This window comes from Condylura cristata, unplaced genomic scaffold (genome assembly GCF_000260355.1).
Source record: "Condylura cristata isolate star-nosed mole 26May11 unplaced genomic scaffold, ConCri1.0 scaffold00010, whole genome shotgun sequence".
Taxonomy (NCBI): Eukaryota; Metazoa; Chordata; class Mammalia; order Eulipotyphla; family Talpidae; genus Condylura; species Condylura cristata.
The window spans coordinates 21720620-21747103 of NW_004567111.1; the positions used below are offsets into that span (position 1 = coordinate 21720620).

Here is a 26484-nt window from a genome sequence, read left to right on the forward strand (position 1 = left end):
GGAGAGGTCTGCCACGCCATGTGGGTCACCTCCGGGGCAGGTGGGGATCGAACTCATGTGGAAGTGGCTTTTGATTCTTAGTGCTGCGCTTTAACCCGCTGCACCACCAGGGAGGGCCCTCTTCCTTTTTTTTTTTTTAAAGATTTATTTATTTATACATACATAACTGGGGTACAGGCCAGGGTAGCAGGGGGCCTCTCTGGTGAAAGGATTCACCAGAGACAGAGCGGGTAGCAGAACAGGCTGATTCTAAAAGAAATTCAAGTGTCTTTCATGCAACTCAAAATGGAAGGTAGTCAGTATTCCACACACTGTACAACTAAGATCCAATTGTTGCTTCTGTGAAATGGGTATAAGAGTGTTATGGGATTCTTGTGAGGTGTAAGTGAAACCAATGAACATAAAAACTAACGAGTTTTTATTGTAATGGTGAAAAAAATTCTAATTTATAATTAGTCAGCTGAACTCTGCTTAGATGCTCCCAATGTTGTTGGGAACATCCAAAGAGTCAGAGTCAGGAACCGGTGACACTTACGCTTTCTTTTGTGTACCTGATCTGATCAGGAGTTGACCTGAACATATCCGTGCCATAGTGTCTTCACAGCCTGTGTGATCTGGTGCTTGTTGGCCCTGACATGCACAATAAACACGAATGTGCTGTTGTATGCTCTCTTCTTCATGGCTGACTCAGGGGTCACAGGGAAGCTGATAATGGCTCAGTGGTGAGGCTTGTCTCTTCTGGAGCACTCTCCCAAGGATATCTTGGTTGCCTCTGGACTCAACTGTGTCTTGGACCTCCAAAAGGTGGGTGATGTGTGGATCTTCTTTTTCCTGTGGCTATGGACGACTATTAGCACTATTTTCTTGGTCTTCAAACCTTTAGCTTTGGGGGGGAGCAAGGGTCCTCTCTTTACTTTCAGTGCCTTCTTCGTGAAAAGGATATCCCAAAGTCACAATAGGTCTGTTTCTATCATACTTCAAGTATTTAAAAAGTCAACATTTGCAATGAGAATTTGGGGGCCGTAATTTACTTCCTTAATTTCTTCTGGCCTGAGTTCACAAACCCTCATATGGAAAAAATAAGAATTCCAAAATTTTATAGGGAAATATATGCCATACTGTATGTGTGTTCCAGATTTTCACTAAAATAACTGTCTTTCCTAGCAAATCAAAAGCAAACTTTAACTTGAGAAATGTTTGAATCTGAGAAATAATTATATCTTCATTTGAAGAGAAATTACCTTACTCACTTAGGGATTTCTTTTTAGTCATGCTGACTGTAAAATTTACTACATAGGTATATGAGAAAAACATGTAAAAAGGTATTCTTAAGAAATTTCAAAACAGTTAAGAATGAACCAAAAAGAATGACACATATATAGAAATATGTAATTTATTTGAACCCTTCATGAAGTGGATTGCCTAAGGGCACTTGTGATGCTGAAATGTCCCTGAAACTTTCCGAGAAATCACAAAGAACATACAAGTTAGAGTCCTGGAACATAAACATATCATAAAAGAATGATAATTATACTGTGACTTCACTTTTAAGAAACCTGGCTAACTGCAGGGTTTGTTTTCTTTTTGTTTAGTGACACAGACTTCAGTAAGAGGCAAGTTTATCAGGGTAAATGGGAGTTAGTCCCACATTTAGACGATGTGGGGCCTTGCACATTCTCGGTACTCAGTAAGGAGTGGTTGGTTAATTTGGGTTAAATACTAACTGAGATACTAGCTGAAAAAATATCTGTGCGTCTGAGAGAGATCGTGTTGACAGAAACATGGGGTGAAAGGGTGGGAGGTATTTTTGGTCTTTGAAACAAATGTCTTATGTTCCACAATTATACATTATTCTTTAGAGGAATACCTGCAGAAGTTGCTGTGGCCACAGCTTCTATGCTAGGGTTTCAGAAATAGCTCTATTCCAGACAAACATGTCAGATATGACTTCTATTGGCTTTTTTTCGAATAGTTCCTGAAATTGCTCTTGGCTGTAAGAGAGCTTGTATAACAGTTATCAGCGATTTTCTTTTTTCTTTTCTTTTCTTTTCTTTTTTGAGGGAAGGGAATGAGGATATATTAAATGCTACTTTTTAAAGTTCTCTGCTTGATTATTATTTTTTAAAGATTTATTTATTTATGCATACAGACTTGGTGTACAGGCCAGAGGTGCAGGGGTGGTGAGAGCATTCTCCAGAGACAGAATAGGCCGACTGACAAAGTACACTGCTGAGGGGAGCAGTGAGCGGATCAGGAGAGGCCTGCCACGCCACGTGGGTCACCTCCAGGGCTGGGATGGAAAACACTCACTGAAGCGGCTAGGCTGTCTAGCTTGCACTGCTGCGCTTTAACCTGTTGTGTCACTAGGGAGGGCCTCTCTGTTTGATTATTCTATTTGGCACCTTTTATGTAATTATTACTGAAGACTGGAAACGACCATAATCAGTTAAACTAACATTCAATTGTGTATTATGTGCTAAATAATGGGCTAAAGGCTAACATACAAAGAACTAGATTCTGTATAGGGGAAAACATGCATGATTATGACAATAATATGAGCATAGAAATATTTTCTAAATTATGGGAAAGCAGTAGAAAAAAACAAAATTTTTTTTTTCTGGTGAGTTAGGGAAGGCTTCAAAGAATAGATAACATTTGAACAGACTCTTAAAAAGGAAGGAAAGGAGGAAGGGAGCTACATTCCTTGACTTACTGTGACGTGCTAGGAATGTTACCAGATTATTTCAATTCTCATACAAACCTGTAAAGTAGATACTACCTTTATTTATATATAAGGAAACAGAATTTAGTATAGAAGATGAAAGGAATATAGAGGTGATACAGTCTTACAATTTGATGAGAGAGCTGAATATGTATACATGTACAATAGAAAACAGAATGTAATTCTGAATCTGCCCAGCTCTCCATCTTCTCCACATTTATACCAAAAATGCTGAGTGTAGTTATAGAAAAATTATACAGAATGGTACTACAATTAATATAAGACATTTCAACTTGGCAATTATCCTATCTTTATTATTTAGCTCTTTCAAAATTCTATTTTCCTTAAAATTCTTACTCTATTAGGTTTCTTCTCTTTTTAAAGATTTATGTTTCTTCTTTATGCATACAAGAACTGGGGTGTAGGCCAGAAGTATGGGGGTGAGGGTGAAAGGATTCACCAGAGACAAGAGTGGGGAGCAGAACAGGCAGATCCACTGATATACACTGCTGAGGGGAACAACAGGCGGGTCAGGAGGTCTGCTGTGCCATGAGGGTTAGCTACCTGGCTGGGGATTGAACTCAGGCTATAGTGGAACTTGCTCTGAGACTGAACCACTAGGCCACCAGGGAGGCCCCTGTTTTGTTTTTTTTTTTTAATTATAGTTTATTTTTACATCATTTTGTGCCTTTTCCCTTTTGGAAGGCCCTTATTTTTATCTTAAGATAATCTTTACTTCTACACTTCAAAATGGAAAAAAAAATGACCCTCCATCTAAAGTTAAATACTACTACTTGGCTCTGGATATTCCCTTTCCCAGCACTTTTGTTCAACTGACTTTCTTCTCTTTTGCTGCATCAGAATCTATCTGGTTAACTCCTGTCACCAACTAAACTGAACACTATTCAACCTTGGGAGATAAAGACCTTGAAATGCTCCCTCCTTCCCTGATCATCCTAAGTGCTCTTATTCACACATCTTAAGGGTTATCTGTTTTTCCTACTCTCAACTTTTCCTCATTCATCAGTTCATGGCAAATCTGCCTATTAGCACCAGTGAAAGTACTTTATCATCTGATTAAATCCAAAGGACACTTTCTTTTTTAATCTGTTTGATCTGGCTTCTGACAGTCCATGCCAACGCCCTTCCAACTTGTCCTTCCGGGTTCACTGACTCTGCTCCCCCTGATGTTCCTGCCACTTCTCTGACCACTCCTCACTCCTCGTTGAAAGCTTTATCCTTGACCCAAAACTTAAATGTTAGTGCTCATCAAGATTCCATCCTACAAGCTTCCCTCTGGTCTTAATCGATACTCTTACTAGTTCATTTAATCTTTTTCCATGTAAAGCTGTCTTCATGCTGTGACTCAAATCTCTATGCCCAGATGAATTCTCTTTCTTGAGTTCTAGAACCTGCCATTTATACTCTCTCCTAGAAATCTTAGATGTTTTCTTGAGCTCACCTTCTCAAACCTACCCTTCTCATGTTCTTTGCAGCACTACATAAACCTAGGACACAAAGCAAATCCTGAGTGTCAACTATCATTCCTCTTCATTGCTCCCTAAAACCAGTCACCAAGGTCCATGATTCTACTTTCTGAGTTTTATTTTGGAAGATTTATTTTCATTTATTTATGCATATAAGAACTGGGGTGTAGGGCAGAGGTATGGGGGGGGATGAGAGAATTACCAGAGTGGGGAGCAAGAACAGGCAGATCTATCAAAACACACTGCTGAGGGGAGCACTGGGCGAGTCAGAAGAGGTCTGCTGATCCATGTGGCTTAGCTCCCTGGCCAGGGATCGAACTTATGCTGCAGTGTCTAGTGTAGCTTGATAGTGCTGAGACTTTAATCCCTGCACTAGCAGGGAGGCCCTACATTACTTTTAAATTGGTCTAATTTTGCTGGACACCATCATCACCAGCCTAGTTCAAGACACCACTATAGCTTGCTGAAATACTTGAATAGCTCCCTAAGTGGGGTTCTTACCACGGCCCTTAATACAGCTTCAAAAGAATGAGAACAGCCTCTTAAATTTATACTCACTGTTCTTTTAGGTATTTGGCTGATTAAACTTTTCCTACTTTGAAAGTTTACATTTGAAGGACCCAGGATAAAATATATACAAAGTAACAGCAGAATTAGAATTTCCAAAGCTGATTAGCAAATCTTGCTTGATTATGGTTAACTATGGATGGATAATAAGAGGTGAAAATGACAAGACTCCTCCGACGGACACTTCACAAAAAAGCCATTTCTTAGATTGAAACCTGGATGTCTACATATAAGTCCTGCTACTGTAATCTAAGAGTGAGATTTCATTAGTTCATCTTTTTCTTTGCTCCTTTTTTTACTTAATGACTTAAAATTTATATTTGTTATATTTCATATTCTTACACATAAAAGGTCTTAGTATAAATGAAGAAATTTAATGGTAAAAACATTTCAACACTTGAAGGAAAAGAGAAAAAGTGATTCTGAGGCTTAAAAGTGAAAGAGAAAAAAAAAGGAGATTATAGTATCTTTGTGTTTTCTGGCAACTAAGACAAAATTGAAACACATTAAAGTACTCAGTCTTCATTTTCTAACAGAAAGAAAGAACATAACTTCATTTACAGAGACAAAATCTTTCCTGGAACTAAGTGATAATTGGCCATGAGATTTTTGTCTAAATGGGATTAAGGATGAAGATCATAAGCTTTTGTTTCAGGGGAAAGAAAGAATCTACTTGTAGTTTTTGTTTTTTTTTTTAAGATTTATTTATTTATGCATACAGAAGTGGGGTACAGGCCAGAAGTATGGGGGGTGCAGTGAGAGGATTCATCAGAGACAGTGTGGGGAGCAGAACAGGCAGATGCACTGAAATACACTGCTGAGGGGAGCAGTGGGTGGGTCAGGAGAGGTCTGCCACACTATGTAGGTCAGCTCCCTGGCCGGGAATTGAATTCGTGCTGCAGTGGCTGCTGTAGCTTCATAGTGCTGTGCTTTACAACCTGTTGCTTCACCAGGAAGGGCCCTACTTGTAGTTTTGACAGAAAGTATATAAGCATGATTGAGTTACTTAACTCTTATCAGCATCAGGATCATCTGTAAAAAGAGGGCCAGTGATATTTATCTAAGTGTACTGTTGTAAAACTAAATTATAAAGTATAAATGGAAGTCCTTAGTAGCCTTTCTTAAGTAATTTCACCAAATAAAGATAACACCAGATTTTGTTTTGATTTTCTGTAGAGGTAATGACATTAAGCGTCTGAAGTTGAGAATAAAAAGTACCTAACTGCCACTCATAATTCCAAATAAAGCGATCATTTTTCATTTATACACGCTATGCTAATATTGATTTGGCCACTCCTAGAAATTTTTAGGCAACAACTGAACTCCTAACATCACAGGAGTTACTTTTAAGATAATAATTTGAGGGCCCTCCCTGGTGGCCCAACAAGTTAAAGCACAGCTCTGTGAAGTTATAGCAGCCACAGCAAGCACAAGTTCGGTCCCCAGCCAGGTCTGTGACCCACATGGCATGGCAGACCTCTCCTGACCTGCCTGCTGCTCCCCTCATTAGTGTATTTCAGTCAATCTGCCTGTTCTGCTTCCCCCTCTGTCTCTGGTGAACGCTCTCACCCCCACCACCCCCTGAGCCTCTGGCCTGTACTCTAGTTCTGTATGTATAAATAAATAAATCTTTAAAAATAAAACAATAATTTGAGCTAATGTTAATACAGAAAATAAAAGCCCTATGTAGCCATACCCCAAACATACTAGAATCAACAAACTAGAATTATCCCTTTATCTTTTTTATAGAACACATATTTGAGAACTATGTAAATGAGCCAGTGGTCTCATGTCTATTACATGACCACTGTCATTACGTGACCATCAGCACATCAGAACTACGTACAGAGTCACAGTTGTCTTGTGCAAAAAGAAAAATGAAAAATTTAAAAATATTCATTTGGTCTCCTTAATAAGCACTAATTTAAACTGAGAAAATTTAGCTGATTAAAGCAATGACTTAGATATTGGCTACATAGGGCTTTTTAGAAGAAAGTTACCTTTCTTCTAAGATTTGGCATAAGGAAAGTCAGAATGCTCAATTATTTAAATTTAGTTCCCAAAACAAATAAATAATTAAGGGCATGACCCCCACATGGTGCAGCAGACCTCTCCTGCCTCACCCACTGGACTCAGCAATGGACTTCAGTAGATCTACCTGTTCTGCTCCCCAACTCTGTCTCTGGTGAATCCTCTTAGCTTCTGCACCTCTGGCCTACACCCTAGTTCTTCTACGTATATACATCTTTTTTTAAAAAAGAAAATTAACTAAAATGTATTTATTAATTTTTGACACGTAAGATTCTTATGTATTGGCATTAATATTCATTGGGACCCTTGAAGATTGATTAATTAAGTTCAAAAGTCTTGTCCGAGCAGCTGTTCATTCATTCTTCCTTTGTTTAATATTCTTCATATACATATCACACACGCATATTTTCACTTCTCATCTGAAGACTCCTTTATCTTTCCAACAAAGTCTTATTTAGAAAGTTCACATACTTCACTAGCATTTCTAAACTATCTGGCTATAAATCTAGCATGTCTACAAATTAATGGTCAAGATAAATGACAATTATTTAATTAGATATACATCCATGTGAATGGATTCCATGTGGTAGAAGGTAGGCGGTCTGCATGAACAGTTTCATCTTAATGCCAAAATCTTCATATTTAAAAATATTTTCTCCAAATAATAATAATGAACAACTATATACCAGAGACATTTTACAGGGGTGGGATGGAGAATGGGATAAAAAATGATGGGGGGATGATCTACCTAAAAGCCATCCAGTGATACCTTCTTATCCTTTGAACTTAATCAGTCTTCAAGGGGGGAGGGGAGTGCATTGGACTATGGTGATGGCACACGGGTGATTTGGTGATAGGAAACCCAAGGGGATTGCAACTAAGATGGAAAAAGGCACAAAATGATGTAAAAATAAACTATTATATTATTTTCAAAAATATATATTTTCTCCTAGGGTCCACCCTAGTGATGCACTGGGTTAACGTGCAGCACTATAAAGCTGGCCGGCATCCACCCCATCTCTGGCATCCCTGGCCAGGGAGGTGACCCACATGGCGTGGCAGACCTCTCCTGACCTGCCTGCTACTCCCCTCAGCAGTATACTTCATAGATCTGCCTGTTCTGTTCCCCACTCTGCTCTGGTGAATCCTCTCACTGCCCCTGCACCACTGGCCTGTACCTCGGTTCTGTATACATAAATAAAATAAATCTGTAATTTATATATTTTTTCCTAAACCTAGTCACAATTATTAGCCCATTAAATAAAAGCTTTAGTCTTTATTTGGCCTCACGAATGACGTGATTATTAAAGTATGATGTACAAAATACATAAAGTTGTTCATATATTTTTAGAATGTAGTATAATTCTCTAAAATCAAATGAAAATAGCCATTGTGAAAAAAATACTTGTTATGCAGCATTATGAAAATAAAAGTACTTGGTATGCTACTAAATGGACAACTGTCTTTACCATCTCTTAAATATTCAATTTTAAGAACATTTGTGAAAATCCATGTAGTAAATAAATCAGGCTTCCATAGTGAGGAAACAATTGTCTGGAGGTAGAATCCTAGGAAGTAAAGTAATAGCAGATAAGGCCTGGAATGCTGGAATTCAGGACAAAGAATAAATATACCCAGAGAAGCTTTTCTGAGCTTGTAACCTGTTGTTAAATCTACTTATCTACCTAAAAGTCATCCAGTGATACCTTCTTATCCTTTTCATTCATCATGTAAAAATACCACGGTTAAGAGCACTCACTCCAAACACCGTTTGTAAAATAGAGAAAATTCCCCAAATTCCCTGACACCATTTCTAGGATATGTGCCTTTGAACTGCTTCCAGTAAAATATTCTCCAGTCATCTCTATCAATAAGATCCTTCCAGTAATTTCTTCCCAAATACCTGATATATCTTTCCCAGGCTTGGAAACAATGTCTTCAGGGTACTCATAAACCAATAATCTGTTTTGAGCATTTAGTACATTTGATAACAAAATGGTAAAAACATGACTAAGGCAAGGCAGTGACAGTTCAGTGGGAAAAAATGTGTTGGATTAAAAAAGCGAGGCTCTATAGCAACTGCTGGCGAGCTGCAGAGCATCTGGAACACTCATCCATTGCTGGTGGGCTGTAAACCGTACAGTGGCTTTGTAAAACAGCTTGGTACGCTCTTAAAGCTAAACTTGCACTCTCCATAGGACTAAGCAATCCCTCTCCTGGATATTTACTAAGAGAAATGGAAACATACTTACACAAAACGAGACAGACAATTACTGATAGCAGCTTTATTTTTAGATGCCTCTAAATGGAAACAATTCAAATAGCCATCAATTGGTGAACAGATTACTAAACTCTTCTCCAACTATATAATGGAATATTGCTTAGCAATAAAAAGGAAAAAATGACTAATACTTGCAACCATATGGATGAATTTTTTTTATGGTAAGTTGAAAAAAGCAAGACTGAGAAGACAATCATTAATAATTTCACTTACATGACATTTTGAAAAAGAATAATGCTTTTTGCTGGAAAAGCCAACACTATAAGGGATGGAAAACAGATTAGTGGTTGTTAGAGCTGGAGTCAGGGAAAACAGTCACTGCAACGGGGACTAGAACGAATTTCTGGGTTGATGGAGTCATTTTATACATTTATTGTGGTGATGTTACACCACTGTGTGTGTTAGTCAAAAATCAGAATTGTGTGCTAAAAATGGTGACTTTTATTATATGTCTATTAGACTAAAAAATTACCTAAAAACAAGAGAACAAAACTGGAGTTATCCCTCAGTTACTAATTGGTATTGGACAAGTCTCTTAAAACTCATTTCTTCTTTTATAAAATGGGGGTTATATTAACTCTAAATGTTGACACTCTTTGAGGTTCACGCTTGATGAGGGACAGTGAAAAATAACCTTTATGGATTATAAAGTTCCACACAAATATTGTACATTAAGCATTTGGCATACAAGGATAAATATAACAGAAGTACAGTAAAAATATTTACTATCTAGTGAAGGAAAAGAATAAAGCAAACTAATTAAAGTAGTATGGAAATTAAATGAGATACATGACAGGAGAAAAGGAGTAAAAAACATGTAAGATACATAAAAAACAGGTAATTAATTAATTCATAAAGAATGCAGTATATCATGAATTGAATAAAAAGGGTCAGATGATTGTCAAGAAATCACTGGTGGATGCCAATAATAAACACGGACAACTGGAAGCCAATAATCATAATTCAACCTGGACTTTATAAAAGGCTACAGTGATAAAAATTAATGACAAAATGGAAAAAGTACCTCACGATGATTGAGAAGTTGTTCTAAATCTAATGCCATTTGATTCTTCATCTGTAGTAGAGCTGATTTTTCTTTATTTAAATTGCTGGAAAAAGGGAAAATTTTTAAAAGCCATTTAATTGGTGTAAGTTAATAATTAGTAAGTAGAAAACAAAAATTGCAAAGCTTATTGGTTGAATAAAGCTTTATAAAGATAGCAGATCAATTACTTGCAATATTTGATTTAATCAGTGGCTATTTTGTGTGAAGACTCTTTATAATCACTTGACAATGAAGATGATTTGCTTTCTGAAACTTTCTTGCCTAAAAGGGTTATAATATTAATGTCTTAAAGGTGGCTGTTTATTCCTGAAATGTAAAAAGATGAATTGGACTTATATAAAAGTCTAAAAAAAAAAGTATATGCAGGAAAAAATTAAAATTGAAAAGGCTGAAAGTCTAATTAAAACATTTATCTTTAAAACTGAAAGTAGTGCTTTATAACTTACCATATATTATCAGGAACATAATTAAGTTAGATAAGTAAATCAGATATTTAACCTTTGTCAGCTTGGGGGGAAAATTATGTCTCTAAATTCTTAGTTTAATGTTTAATTTCTACATCTACATTGTGAATTTCCCTTTGATATGACATATTTTCTGAAAGGGATGAGAAGCCTAATTATAAGGACATATAAATATTTTAAAAGATAAATATTTGAGGTCTGTCTTATGCTGTATGGAGTTTTATTATTCAACATATAAAAATTAATTAGATCCATGAAATGAAATATTCTTTGAAAGCCACTGAGATGAATCTACTCAGCTAGCACTACAAGATTAAGAGAAGCAACAATGAATTGAAGCAATATAACCTTCAATGTCAAAACAAAATCTGTGAAGGTAAAATTAATGAGAATTGTTTTGCTGAAAAGGTGAGTCATGAGTTATACTTTAAGAAAGTGAAAAGTCACCAATTCAAAAAATGTCAGGCAGAAATTTTACTTTAAATCCAAGGGTTGGAATCCTGGAAGAACAAGAAATTCCTAGGAGTTAAGAGGAAAAAACCTACTCTCTTCCTGTCTAGCAATAGAGAACTTCCTCAAGTTCTCACCATAGTTTGACCTGAGTTAGTCTGAGAACAAAGACTCGATGTAATTCCAACTTCTCAACTGTTCCACTGACTCAACTGTGTAATAAAGTACCACCAGACCACCTCACTGGACCTCAGAGTTTTCACATCTGTAAAAGGAGAAAATAATACTCACGAATGTCAAAGGGATATGTGCATTATCTAATGGGTGATTATATAAAGCATCGAACACATAAAACTCTACATAAATGCTATATAGTATTACTAATTCAGATGAAAAACAGGCTTCGAAGGAAAATAGTAATTAAATGCCAATAAAGGTAAGCAGCTCAGCAGAAAAACAAATTGACTTTTGGAGTTAGGCGCCAGAGATCCTACTGTGCCAAGGAGTTGAAAAGAACTAAATAATATAAAAGAAACTGAATGCCATGTTCTGCCAGAACCCCCAAATGGTAAAGATCAGATGTGTAATTCTAGAATTTTAATCTATCTATTGCAAAAATCATTTTGAAGATAAAACATTTTTCAAAATTAAAATATATAGTAACAGAAATACATATTTTCAAGAAGCAGATGTGGTGATGTCCATATGTTCCTCTCTATGTTTTATGTCACACATAACCACAGTATATAAACATACACTCTCACAGTGCATGTACTCTCTCTCTCTCTCTCTCACACACACACACACACACACACACACACACTCACTCTTAAATATCAACAAGTACATTAAATAAAATGCTAAGGAAGGATTCTGACTGGGTAATTTCTTAGAAATGTTTCTATATAGTGTTTAATTTTTTCCAGAATAAACAAATTTTTCAAATTTAAATATTAAAAATAATCATAACTACATGTAATAAGAGGTGGGTAGATCAAGTGGTTTACTGAACAAGACAATCACCAATAGTATGGACACCCTGGCCATCAATGGAGTATATATTTTCAAAATCTTAGCCGACTAATACACTTTTAAGCCACAAGGGAGACTTCCTTCAACATGTGGTTCTCTATAACTAAATATGATTTTATACCCTGCGTTCTTTCAGTATGTAAGTAATTGCTCAATAGTTCAGCCTCCGTAAGAAATATTTCCTAACAGTGGAAATTTACCTTTAAAAATACAAAGCTTCTAAGAGTGACTCATAAAGCAACTACAAAACAAATCTTACAAGCACATCTATCATGAATGGTATATTACACCCATAATTGTTCAATTGCTGTTAATTATTACTCAGAAACTCATGTTTATGGCTCTGTTTCACCTGCTATATGAAAACATATTCCTGATATATTGTCCCTTAACTTCCTGGATCAATATATCCTGACTTAGCCTTACAAAAAAAGTTGACAAAGTAGTCTTTTTTTTTTTTTTTAAACTTCTAGTTAAGAATAAACTAAAAACTGACAACAGGGAAGGAAAATTTATGCTAATTATTGTCTTTCCAATCTCCTTTCAGGTCTGAACTAAAGATCTAACTGTATAACCTAGACAGTCTCTTGTGACTTTGTAGAGGAGAGTTAATAGTACTACTTTTAGAATGGATTATTACTCTAATGATAGGGGAATTTAAAGCAGTTAATAGTGATATCTCAAATGTTAGCTTTTAACATGTGTATAATGATTTCACTTCAGTACATATTTACTCTAACCTTTCTAGACATTAAATACATAGTATAATTAGCTAAATGTACAAGGGGCAGAATGGCATTGCTTCATTTCTTAAGAAAAATGATTAAATTGGCTCTTTAAAGAACTTTTATTGCATAATCTAGAGAAACATTCTTAATAAGCAAAGAGGAAAAGAAATTTTCAAAGACCTTATCACTTAGGGATCTTTTTGGAGGCATCATCCAATGGTTAAGTTTTCACTTAATGAAGGACAAGAGGAAGGAAAGTAACATAGACTGAGCTTCTACATGCCTGAAGCTCTATGCATGTTATTTCACTTCCTTTTCACAACTAGCCTTTGCTGTTCATATTACTATCTGTATTTTACAGGCACACTTAACATGAGAAAAAAATTAGACTTATGTGCATTCAAAGTCCAGGATAATTTTATTGTATGTGAAATGTCACTTCCTCAGCGTAGGGGTGACGGCATAAGTGTTGACAGTCTCTGCTGTGTCTGACTCGCTGAGGGGATTCAGTCTTTGCTGGCCTCTCATCATTTTATTCCTATCATCCCGGTACATAGGCATCTGAAAGGCCATAATTAATTTCTGAAAGCATCTTAATTTTTCATTGTATAAGGTAGCTGCTTCAATGAAAAGCAAGATTTCATATCCTATGAAATATTAGTTCAGAGTCTACTAAAATAACAGGCAATAAATTTATAAGACAAAGACAGCTTTAGAGGACCCACCCCACATCCAAACACAAAGTTCTTTTGTAGCTGATTTCACAATCGGCATCATTTTTATATTACTATTGCTGTTATTAAAGGAGTTCGAGTATTCATCTAAACTCAGCATAATTTGAAAAGTGTTATTTCCCATTTTCAAGAGAAAAATATGTTAAAAGATAAATACTAATAAAAGAAAACAAGTATAGAGCATTAATAACACACAGGCATAGTGGTCTACATATTGTAAAGAGTACATCATTTAAAACTCAAAATAACATTATGAATTGGGCTGTTAAGTTGGTGTATATCATTCTCATTTCACAGATCAGAAGAGTAGTTGTACTATGGAGTGTCATGGCAATTAACCTGCTACACATGGCAGTTAAAATTAATTTAAATAAAATTAAAATTTATTTCCTCAGAAACGATTTCAAATTCTCAAGTCACACATGGCTAGCGGCTACCATACTAAACAGTACAATAGGGTCATATTTTAATCATTATAAAATGTTCTCTCAGATAAAGGAGGCTTAGCGAGTTTAGTTGGTCTGCTCCAATTCAAAATTACTAGCTGGATTTAAACCCAAGCATGTATCAATAGAGCTTTCACTCTCTTTTAAAAATCTATTTTCAAAAAACAACTTTATTATGGAATATTTCAAAAGAAGGGAGAAAATATAACAATTCTCTAACAAATGTCACCAGCTTCAACAATTATCAACTTATTAAAGATACACTTTTAGCAGCCATTCTAAGTTACTTTTTTCGCTCTTCCTTAGTTATATTACTTAAGGAAAAGTTATTCCTTATTCAGAATAGGACATAGGGAGGCAGTATAACATAATGATTACAAGTATACAATTAGAAAGCAGACCGATCTGGACTGAGATTTTGGTCCTAACACAAGTTTAAAGGGTTTTTATTTTATTTTATTTTGTACATATTTTTTACCACTCTTCATTTTTGACAGTGAATGATTTCTCCTCTCAGGTACAGTCCCTCTGAAATTCCCACCACCAATTCACCGGTGCTTTGTCACCACAGTACCTTCTGTTTTAAGTGACAATCTTAGTTTTTCTAAGCCTGAACCTGTTCAACTTTATAATTCTAGCTATCATTTTTTCCATATTAAACATTTTTATTTATCTTAATTATTAGTAAATTAAATGTTGAGATAAATTTGACAGCAACTATGAAAGAAGTACTTCTTCTACAAGTACGTTATTTATTGAAAGACTTACTTACTTATGCAAACAAGAACTGGGGCAAGGCCACACTGGTGTGGGAGAGGATTCACCAGAGACAGTGGGAAACAGAAGAGGCAGATCTATTGAAATACACTGCTGAGGGGAGCAGCGGGCGAAACAGGCTGAGGGGAGCAGTGGGCGAAACAGGCTAAATCTGTCACACCATGTGGGTCAGCTCCCTGGCTGGGAACTGAACTCATGCTGCAGTGGCTGTGGACTGCTGCACTTAACCCACTGTGCCCCCAGGGAGGGCCCTCCACAGGTAAGTTATTATACCCTCAAAAGGGTAAAATAATTCTCCAACTCCTTAACAACTTCTATTCCCATCTAATTCTTTGCTTCCACATTTACACATGTTAGTAATTTATCCAATAATTTATTCTAATAATTTAAAATCTAGTCACTAAGCCAATAACCCAACCATCCATGAGTTAAAATCCTGGTAGGCACAGCATCGTTCTTTGATGAAATTTAAAGAAACTAAAATAATCAAATGAACAACGGAGAAAGAATTTGAATAATTATTGAGTGGAATAAGTCTTTTGGCTAAAGTGTGAGGTAAGAAAACAATTTCAGTGTGAGGAGGTGAAAGGAATTTACTTATTTACATTTAGGTAATTATGGGTGACTTCATGTAGGGTCAGGGGAAGAAAAACCTAACATTCCTCAGTAAAGTCAACATCAATCTAAGTAAATGTGTACATTTATCAGTTTAAAAAGTCATTTTGATATCACAAATGGCATCTAGCTATATTCTCCCTATGCCTTTGCCCAACCCACATCACATTAAAGAATTCTTGGGAACCAAGGACAGGATGACGTTGTGTGCCCTTGGGTGGGAGGGTACTTTGCTTGTCAGCGTGGCATTGTTACTTCTGTGCTGAGATTTTTGACCATAGGTGGAAAGTGAACACCCAACTGACGTGACCAGTTTTTGCTGAGAAATTTAACACTCATCCCACATACCTCCCTCACTTAAACTTTTTCTTCGTAATTCTTGTATAATAGTATTATGTTAACAGAGTCTTTATTATTAAATGAAAGACTTGTAAATGGCTTACCTGACATCTTTCTCAAGTTGTGTAATATTCTCCTTCAGTGAATCAATCTTAGTATCTCTCTGGCGTACTGATTCAATGAGGTATCTATAAGGTTGCTGAGTTTGGTTTAACAGAGAATTGGCCCTGTCGAGCTAAAAAATAAATAAAAGATTTCATTAAAATATAGAAAACTTTACAAGAAACTAAAAATCGCTTTAGATGCTTGAGCAAAGTTACAGCATATCAACTCTTCTTTAAATAAAATTACTCTGAAAAGGGTTTCCTTAGAATATTTGAGTGTTTTAAAAATGATCAACGTAGACATTTTTATAGTAACGCACAGTAAGAATAAAAACAATGTAGGCATGCAAATTTTTTTTTAAATAAAACATTGTTACCAATTTTGGTCAGTATCCTAAATTTCCTCACAATTTGCTGGTCTCAGAAGCTATGTGAACATTTGTATTCTTTTCATGAATATCCTTTAGCTAAAATTGAAAAATTTTCATCTGAACTTTATTTCTACTCAAAATAATATAATTATTAGAAATTAGTGTTTTTTATCTTCATATTCCATTTCATATTTAAAATAAAATAAAAAATCATAATTTACACATCTAAATCACCGTATATAATTTAAAAAAAAAAAAAACTATATCTTTGGTGGTACAAGGTTTTGTGTCTCAGCACAATGAAGCTATCTGAAGCCACTGCAGCACAAGTTTGATCGCTGGCCAGGGAGATGACCCTCATGGCATGGCAGACCTTGCCCGCTTGCCCACTGCTCCCCTCAGCAGTGTACTTCAACTACTCGGGCTGTTTTGCTCTCCGGTCTCTGGTGGATCCTCTCACTCGCCACCACCCCTATTCCCCCCCCACCATCCCCACACCTCTGGCCTATATCACAGCTATAGTATGCATAAATAAATAAATAAATAAACAAAACAAAACAAAACATTAGGGCCCTCCCTGGTGGCTTAGCGGGTTACAGCACATTACTAAGACACTTAAGCCACTTCCACATGAGTTCGATCCCCGCCTGCCCTGGAGGTGACCACATGGCGCAGCAGAGCTCTCTCGACCCGCCCGCTGCTTCCCTCATCAGTGTTCTTCATCAATTACCCTGTTCTGCTCCCCACTGTCTCTGGTGAAGCCTCTCACTGCCCCTGAATCCTCTCACTGCCCCTACACTTCGGGCCTGTACCCCAGCTCTGCAATGCATAAATAAATCTTTAAAAAAAAACATTAAAAATAACAAAAAATAACAAAAATTCACCATTTTAACCATCCTATAGTTCACAAGTCATTGGCATTAAGTAAATTTACAGTGGTGTATAACTATTGTATGCATCAGTTTTAGAACATTTTCTTCAGCCCAGGCAGAAACTCTACAGCCATTAAGCTTAACATTTCTACCTACCGCCAGCTCCTGGAAATGTTAGTATTCTCTCAATACTTCTATGAATTTACCTATTTTTTATATCTCATATAAGTGGAAAAATACAGTATTTGTCTCTATTTCATTTAATATTTTCAGGTTTCAACCATATTGTTCTGTGACTCAGGACTTCATTCCTTTGAAAAGCTAAATAATATTCCATTATATATAACATACTTCATCCATTTGCTAATGAATACTTCAGTCATCTCCAGTGTTGGCATTATGACTAGTCCTCCATGAACAGTGGTAATAAAATATTTGTGTCCCTGTTTTCAATTTCTTTGAGTATCTACTTAACAGGCAACTTGTGGGTCATTTGGTAATTTTGTATTTAATTTTTTGAGGACCTGCAAACTGTTTTCCATAATAGTCATTATCATTTTATATTCATCTCAGCAATGTATTTGGTTGTACTTTCTCATCAACTTTGCCAAAACTGTTATTTCACATGTCTATTGACTGGTACGCCCTCTTTGGAGAAAAGTCCATTCAAATCTTAATTTTTTTTGTTATTGCTGAGTTGTACGAGTTCTTCATATATTCTAGACGAACACTTTGTAAGTCATCTTTCTCCAATCCTACGGGCCAGCTTTTTCCTCTTTTAATAATATTCTCTGACTACAAAACATTAATTTTGATAGTTAAACTCAGTGTGGATTTTTTGTATCATTTTAAAGAGACCTTGCCAAATCTAGGGTTACAAAGATTTTCTACTATGTTTGCTTTTTTATGAGTTTTATAGCTTCAGTTCTGAAATTTGGGTCTTGATCCATTTTGAGTTGATTTTTGTATGAGGGGTATAAGTAGAAATCCAGTTTTATCAGCACCATTTGCTGAAAAGACTGGATAGTGTTGGCAACCTTACAAAACACTGCTAACCTCCTATATGTGAGGACTTAATTTTGGCTTCTTCTATTTATTCCTTTGGTCTTTTCTGCCTATCCTTGTGCTGATACAACTCTATTTGGGTTAATGTAGCTTTATAATAAGTTTGAAAAGCTGGAGCTGTGAATCCTCCAACTTTTTTTTCTTTTCAATATTGTTTTAGACATTTATGGACCCAATTTTGAAATTACTTAAAATTTTTAAAATGGGTTTTTCTATGCCTACAGAAAATGACATCAGATTTTGATAGGAATTGCACTGATTCTGTGTATTGTTTTTTTAGTATTGTCATCCTAGAATATTAAGTCTTCTACTCTGAGTACTAGCTATCTTACCATTTATTAGGAATTCTTAAATTTTGTTCCACAATGTCTTGTAGGTTTTCTTAAGTGCAGAAATATTTTTCCTGTTCAATTAAATTTATTCCTAAGTATTTATCTTTTTTTGATGCTATTGTGAATAGAACTGTTTTCTTAATTCCCTTTTTGGATTGTCCCTGGTTAGTTTACTATGTGCGGTTTTATATTTTGCTTTTCTTTACTTTACCTTATATCATAATCACTTTGGAGTACCTTAAATGGCAATTTTTAATATTCCAAAACTGTGTAGATAGCCAATGTGCCATGTCATTACATACTTATAGTAATAAACATTTAGGATGCTATCAATGTTTGATTAGTATAAATAATGCTACAACAAACCTTTTTTTGTGTGTATAGTTGATTTTTCATAAAATAATACTTTGTTAAAATTTTTTTCAGAGCAAAACATGTACTAGATTAAAGGGTGAGTATGACTACTGAATGGTCTTAATCTATAAGATCAAAGTTCACTTCCTAAAGGATTTTATCAATGTATATACCTTTTGCTTATTTGAATTTTCCCTTTATTTGAATTTCTAAACAAATGTAAAGCTTATGTCTGCATAGAACTGCCCATATCATCAGGTGCCTACCTCAGTACATAGTAAGTTTCTCAAAAAAGTATTCTAATGTTGGTATGTGAAAACTGAATAATCACAGCAAAACTGGCAGATACCTATTAAAAGGGTAAGGAGAGGTAAAGGGAGTATTTCATTACACAAACAAAAATATTATAAAATTCCTAACTACTAAATGCCTTTAAAATACTCTTTGACAATAAAATTCAAGCCTTATAAAGTATTTTTTCCTTATCCTTCAATCTTTAACAAGTTCAAATGAGGCTAGAGATTTGCTGTTTTTCTGGGACAAGAAATGGTTTCTATTTTTTTCCTCAAATAAACTACATTTACGAGATCTACACTTTTAAATAAAGATCTAAACATATCACTTATTTTACACTGCAGTTTTTGATTTTCGATTCACATAAAAAAATGAAAGAAAAAAAAGGAGTAACTAACAGCATAGAAGCTGAAGATGGAGAACAGCAGGATGGTTAGCGTAAACGGTACAGTGGGAGGAATAAGTAGTCACAGGTAAAAACAACTACCGTTGAAATGATCAAGCATGAGGTCCAGGTGGGTAAGGAGGAAATAAAGCCAAGAGGTGGCTGACCAAACTCAGAGTATCTGCTTGTAATTTGAGAACTATTTTGTTAAAGTTATTTAAATTATATTAGAAAAATTTCCAAAAGTTACATTAAGAATAGTTTAGGAAAAACATTTCTCAAAGAGAAGGAAATGAACAGTGAAACAGAAAAGATTTCTGGTTTTGGATGTACTTCGTTATAGTGAAAGCAGAGCCATAAAGAAAAAATACCATGAATATTTTCTGTAGTTTGGGTTTTAGTGTTCTTTTTCCTTTCTTTAGTAATCGTTCTTTAAAGTCTATTACAATGTCACTGGAATCTTATTACTCTACTAAACTACTTTATGAACATTCAAATATGCAGTTGGGCAAAAATAAAACTAAGTTCTACTTACCTGTATAACCAGTTTCTCTAGTCAATTAAATCAAACAATTGCTTTGACTTTGTTTTCACAGAACTGACCTGAAAGAATAAACTGAACTGACAAGTTGCTTTGTGTTTCAAAGTGCAGAATAGTCTGTGTGTGTGTGTGTGTGTGTGTGTGTGTGTTTGGGGGTGTGTGGAATGGGGGGAGACTAAGGGCATTTACAAATTGTAGTTAGCGGTGGTCTAAAATGAGCTATGTTTAAAATTTATCAAATCTAATTTCAATTGCTTTAAAAATAAAGCAGTAGTCAGTTTTGTTTTAGTTCAATTTTTTCCTTATAACAACCCAGTCATATGTGTTAGATTTCACTATTACAAACAAAATTAAGTGCAAAAGCCCTATGACTTTCAAAAGGTATCTTTAATATGTAACCTACAAACTCTTCCCATCCTGACTAAACTACTTTGTGTTATTACTTTTCACAATGTATTTCTTTATAAGATTGTTTGTAGGCTTCTAAATCCTCCCAATTTACTTTAATTCCTCATGAGAAAAGCCTACATCTCTCAATGAAAAGTAAGACTAATTTTTATTTTTGAAATACATGTAATTTAGTTTCATTCTTCCAATATGATTTAAAAATTCTGTTCTGTAACTACAATAATTACTATTCAAAAAGTTTCACAATCACTCATTTTACCTATTGTTAGTAATCTTTTCCTTATAGGAAAGCATTAGTAATTAGTGACTCAGGAATCATATACATAATAAATGACTAATGGTTAAAGTCATGACACAACATTTTATAGAATTGTTATTCCTCTTTTGTTTCAATAAACTGTACCTATGATTCAGAGAAAGGCTATACCTGATTAAAATCTAATATTTTGATTTGAATACTAATTTAACACATTCTTGAATGACAATGAAAAATTACTTATTTTCTCTTAAAACTTTAAATATATATAAGATGACTACATTTTGCTTTGTTTTATTTAAATGCTAAATTTTCCTCTTGTGCTGTTTGTTTTCAAAGAAACTCCTTGCCAGGCACAAAATGCAGCCTATTAAATGGAATTTAACACTGGGTTGCTTGCTGTGTATAAAACATGCACAAGTGATACTTCCTAGTAACGGCCCAACATGGGGCACCACTCTAATACTACTTCTTTGTATCCTCAGTCTAAACACTAGTCCTCGAACCTAGTTAATCATCATAATCACTGGTGTGTATGGGGGGGGGGAGTGTATGGCTGAGGTAGCGATATATTAAAAAACATTGACTTTTGGGCCCTGCCTCAGTCCTGCTGCATTAAAGTTTCCTAGGGGTTGGGCCTTAGATTTTTTCTTAAAGATTTATTTATTTATACATACAAGAACTGTGGTACAGGCTAGAGGTGCTGGGAGGGGGGGGGAGTGAGGGCATTCACCAGAGACAAGAGTGGGAGCAGAACAGGAAGATCTACTGAAATACACTGCTATGGGGAGCAATGGGTTAGACTGGAGAGGTCTGCTGCACCATGTGGGTCACCTCCCTCACTTGGGATCGAATTCATGGCGCAGTGGCTGCAGATAGCTTCATAGTCCTGTGCTTTAAACTCTTGCACCACCAAGGAGGTCCCTGAGCCTTAGATTTTTATGTTGTCAAATTTGCAAAGTGCAGTTCTCATGGTTTTAGACTTCTGTAGCTACCCTATCCAACTACTTTAGAAGGCTTTACAGTACTGGACATAAAACATACCCTGAGTTAATCATCCTCAACATTGAACTGGCCCCTTCTCATGTGTTCTCATGTGGTTAAGGACATCATATTTAACAGGGAAAATATTTAAGTCACACAATTCAACCAATTAGGATGCCAACCTTAGCAGTGAAGCAGTATCCTGAGGAAACTGTGGTGCTAGGTTTTACTACTTTGTTGCTAGATGGCAGGTCCTTCCCTAGATCTTAGGAAATAATAAAGACTGGATATTGATGCAGAGTCACACCTGGGACTAGGGCAGCAGCTGTTTTCCAATTATTTTACTTGAATAATCAATAGCAAATGCATGCTAGCGGTATCAGTACCGCTCTCCTAAGATTCTCAAAGTGTGGTTGTATAATGAGACATTCATGAGGGTAAATGTTGAACTATTTGAAAGTAATCAGATGGAAATGGTGGCTGATAGCTTTGGATTGGGCAGAACTATAGAACAAAGTATTTTTTTTTTTTTTTTTCAAAAAGTGGCCATGCGTCACTTTGATTAGTCACAAGAAGAACTAGTTAAATTCGTGGGTTTCATTCTTGACCTGCTTAATCATGATTTTTAAAGGCAGGATCTAGAAATGTACAATTTCTATAAGAATCTTAGGTGATTCTCATACTCGCTAACATTTAAGAACCACGGCTGAGGCTTAAGGACAGGGTTAACTGGCAGACACAAGAGGGATACAGGCTAGAAGAAGATAAAAACTGCGTAGAAGATTGAAGAGTCACTTTAGGAAAAGCAAGAAGAAAACTGAACTTCAATAATAATATTAATGCCATGCTGTTGTTAAGGGAAGAGACAGAAATAATACTGGCAATTACGAGGTAATTCGTGACCACTGAGGAAGGACTAAAAAAGGGGTTAACTTTTGAAAGTCACCTATATCACACCCATACACACATGCTTTTGAAAAGGAGTAAAAGTGGAAAAAAATGTAAGCGAAGATTCTTAAAATTACTTGGGTATAAGGTACTCAAGGAAAATAAATGTATGAGATTTTTGTATGTTTTTATTTATTTATGCATACAAAGACTGGGGTGCAGGCCAGAGGTACAGTGGTGAGAGGATTTACCAGAGAGAGTGGGGAGCAGAATAGGCTGATCTACTGAAATACACTGCTGAGGGGAGTTGCCGGTGAGACAGCAGAGGACTGCTGCGCCTGAAAAATAAACTTAGATGAGTTAATTGTAACAAGAAAAAGATGTAGCTGATGCACCCCGAAGCTGATGGCTTTGTAGGGGTATAAATGATTCACAATGATGATAATAGAAAATAGGATAGATACAGAAAAACAAACATACTGGGTAAGAAGGAATGAAGGGGCTGGTTGATATTCAGCAATATGAATTTATAATATTTCCAAAAAGCAAAAGCAACAGATTTCCACAACTTTTTTTTAGCATATTACCACAAAGCCAAATTTTTTTTCTCCCTCTCTCCTTCCTTCTATTAAATATTTATAGGGTAACTAACAGATTGTAAGGTACTATGCTAAAGGTGGGATTGTCAAGAAAAGCCTGATGGATGAATTTGGCTACAAATACTCTATAGAGTCTTGGTGAATATAGTACTCGGATGGCTGATAAGGTCCAAGGCTGGATAGGAATAAAGGTAGAGAAAGGAGGGGCTGGACAGCTTGGAAAAACATGAAGTTGGTGAGTCTGGGACTTGTAAGTCATGAGTCCTTATAAAAACACAGATTCAGTGGGAATGAAAGGACTGGGAGAGCTGGAAAGACAAGAGATTTGAATCACAGAATGGAATTTTTGAGTTCAAGTGTTTTAATTTTCCTGTTAAAGCTAGTCCTGAGAAATTCATATTAGTCTATTGTGTTACAATGCTGATTGGGTGGTTTGGGCGCTGGGGGTGGCAGGGAGGATTTGCAGGGTGATTTATAGTCATTCATGAATTATCTAGAATCAATTAGTTAGGTAAAAAGTTTAAACAATTATTTGTTTGACGTGTAAACAGGATATGATTTATAAATAATCCATTGTTTTCCTCTACTTCAGTGCTGACTGGTATTCGGTACATTCTCTCTCTCTCTCTCTCTCTCTCTCTCTCTCTGTCTCATATGACCCCTAGTATTTGAGTCTATACAAGCACGGCTTAAAGAAAAAGTTCTAGTATGTTGTCCTGGAGCCATGGAATTGCATTCTTTCCACAACTCCTCTAGCAGCACCATTTCTTCCACACGATTGATGAAACCTACAGTGACACATTACTAACATCCTTAAGTCTTCAGTTGACAGTTGAGTCCACTCTTGGTGTCGTAGAGTCTAAGGGATTTGACAACTGTGTAGTGCTGTGTGCTATCTTTATAATACTTTACAGCTTCTCTGCCTAAATTCTCTTGTGCGCCACTTATTATCCTTCCCCATTCAATGCCTGGCAACCTCTGAGCTTTTTACTGTCTCCATGGTTTCACCTGTTCAGAATGTCATATAGCTGGAATCATCTAGTATGTAGCTTTTTCAGTGTCTGTACCTGTTTTTAAAGCTATTGTTCCCCTTCTGCTTTGTTTTTCTCCTTTTTCCCTATGAAATGTTGTAAACGTAACCTGCCTTATAAACTAAAAGTAACCTACTTACTTGCTCAGGAAATACTTCAGTGAGGGTATTTTCAATGAGGCTTATTTTATATGGAGTTCAATATTACACAAATGAGGACACAGAGGCATAGAGTGGTGGAAACTTATACCTAAGTTTTACCTTATACTTAGGTATAAGTTTCCACCATTAGTAATTACCAGCAGTGAGATTTTAACACAGTGAGTCTGGTTCCAGAATCATTTACTTAATCAATATTTGTTATTGCTTTTAAACGACAAAAAAGAAAGCAATAATATGTAAGACTAGCACAAAATACAGAGAGATGAGAAGAAAATGTTACACATCTGTCCAGGTGAGTATTTTCCCACTGCAAGGAGTATTTAAGAAGGGAAAACAGAAAGAAAAACAAAGCAGAAAAGCAACCAATAGAATATGCTATGTGGGGTAAGAGTAATTCAGAGTGATGAGAAAGATTTTAGACATATATATTAAATAAATATGTATATCTACACATATACAGTATAATGGAGACATATACATTAAATATATGTGTATATCTACACATTACAGTATAATGGAGATATATGTATTAAATATATACAGTATAATGGAGACATATAAGTTATTTCTACCTGGGGTTCAGAAAAGACTTACTAGACTAGGTAAGTTTTGAAATTGATTTTGAAGAAAAGCATCTCTGATACAGACAAGGGTAAGCTGGCCAAGAGATGAGAGAATGCAAAATCAAGGAGGCATGAAATAGCACAGAGTTACTGGAGAATTCCAGAAGGCATGAGAAGTCATGTATGTGGGGTTGAGCATGAGAATTTATTCACTGTAGGAGCACTAGTATCTCTGTGGTATAATGCAATATAAGACTGATAGGTAGGCAGGGGTTGGACAATGGAAGGTCTTATATGTTATGATTCTTAGCAAACAATTCTGTCAGGTTTATTTCTAGATTCTAGATACAAATCAGACAGATTTTAAAAGAGGATATACCAAATCATTACTACTAAAGCAAGACACTGAGAAGTTCACAGATGGTATGAAGCAACGAGGGAGGACTTGATATTTGCTGAATTCTCCTTTCTACTCTCTGAATTATGATTATATATGTACATATTTGATTTACTAAAAATCAATTGAACATACATATTCTATATTTATATATAGTAGTTGGTGGCTGACGCTAAGAAAAAGATGAAGTAAGATGCAGTAAGATAGAACAGTGTCAAGTCAACTCTGAGTTATGCCAACACGTAGGGAACAATCAGAGAAAAAGAAGTAGCAGGAGAGTGGGAAGCAAGAAGACAACGAAGTAGTACAAATGCAAGACACATTCGTTGCCATAGGATGGGTTGTAAAGGAGGACTTGGGGAGAGAGGAGATAACAGAAAATGATGATGAGAAACAGGTTAGGGTTAAACTGGCCTTCTGTGCCATGCTGAAGAATCTGGACATTGTCAGGTAGGCAATGGACATTTTAAAGTAGTAAATTATGACTGACAGCATGGAAGATAATTCTGGTTAGAAGACCTCAGTGGGTTAAAGCACAGCATTAAGAAGCTAAAGCCACTTTAGCATGAGTTCAATCCCTGCCCCTGGAGGTGATCCACATGGCGCGGCAGACCTCTCCTGACCCGCCCGCTGCTCCCCTCAGCAGTGTACTTCGTTGATCTGCTTGTTCTGCTCCCCACTCTGTCTTGGGTGAAGCCTCTCACTGCCCATGCACCTCTGACCTGTACCCCAGTTCTGTATGCATAAATAAATCTTTAAAAAATTAAAAAAAAAGACCTTTGCTAAATGAAAAAAGAAAGAAAATTAGACAATGAATTAACTCATCTAAGAGTTTATTTATTTCACCATTAGAAATGCAGGCTTAAAAAAAGACCCTCTATCTTACCTACCTTTTTTTTATTCATTTATTTTATTTATACATACAAGAAATGGGGTGTAGGTATGTGGGGTGGGGGAGTGAGAGGGCTCACCAGAGACAGAGTGGGAAACTGAACTGGCAAATCTATGAAATGCATGGCTGAGGGGAGCAGTGGGTGCGAGAGGAGAGATCTGCTGTACCATGTGGGTTAGCTCCCTGACTGGGGACTGAACTCATGCCACAGTAATTGGTGACAGCCTGATATCTATAAGACTTTTACC

The 26484-nt window shown here is 35.9% G+C and overlaps 1 protein-coding gene across 3 annotated transcripts in view; it reads right to left on the bottom strand.

The window, feature by feature from the left end:
• The window catches only part of PIBF1 (progesterone immunomodulatory binding factor 1), a 151181-nt gene that overhangs the window by 13763 nt on the left and 110934 nt on the right, over positions 1 to 26484 (bottom strand). The window contains exons 15-16 of one of the 3 annotated variants that reach the window (XM_004680099.2): positions 15844 to 15974; positions 10113 to 10197 (exon numbers count right to left, since the gene is read on the bottom strand). The exons of 1 other annotated variant lie outside the window; for it this stretch is intronic. In XM_004680099.2, coding sequence (XP_004680156.1) covers positions 10113 to 10197; positions 15844 to 15974 — 216 coding nt within the window. The remainder of the gene's footprint in view (positions 1 to 10112; positions 10198 to 15843; positions 15975 to 26484) is intronic. One more of the 3 variants, XM_012723134.1, reaches the window with a different exon arrangement.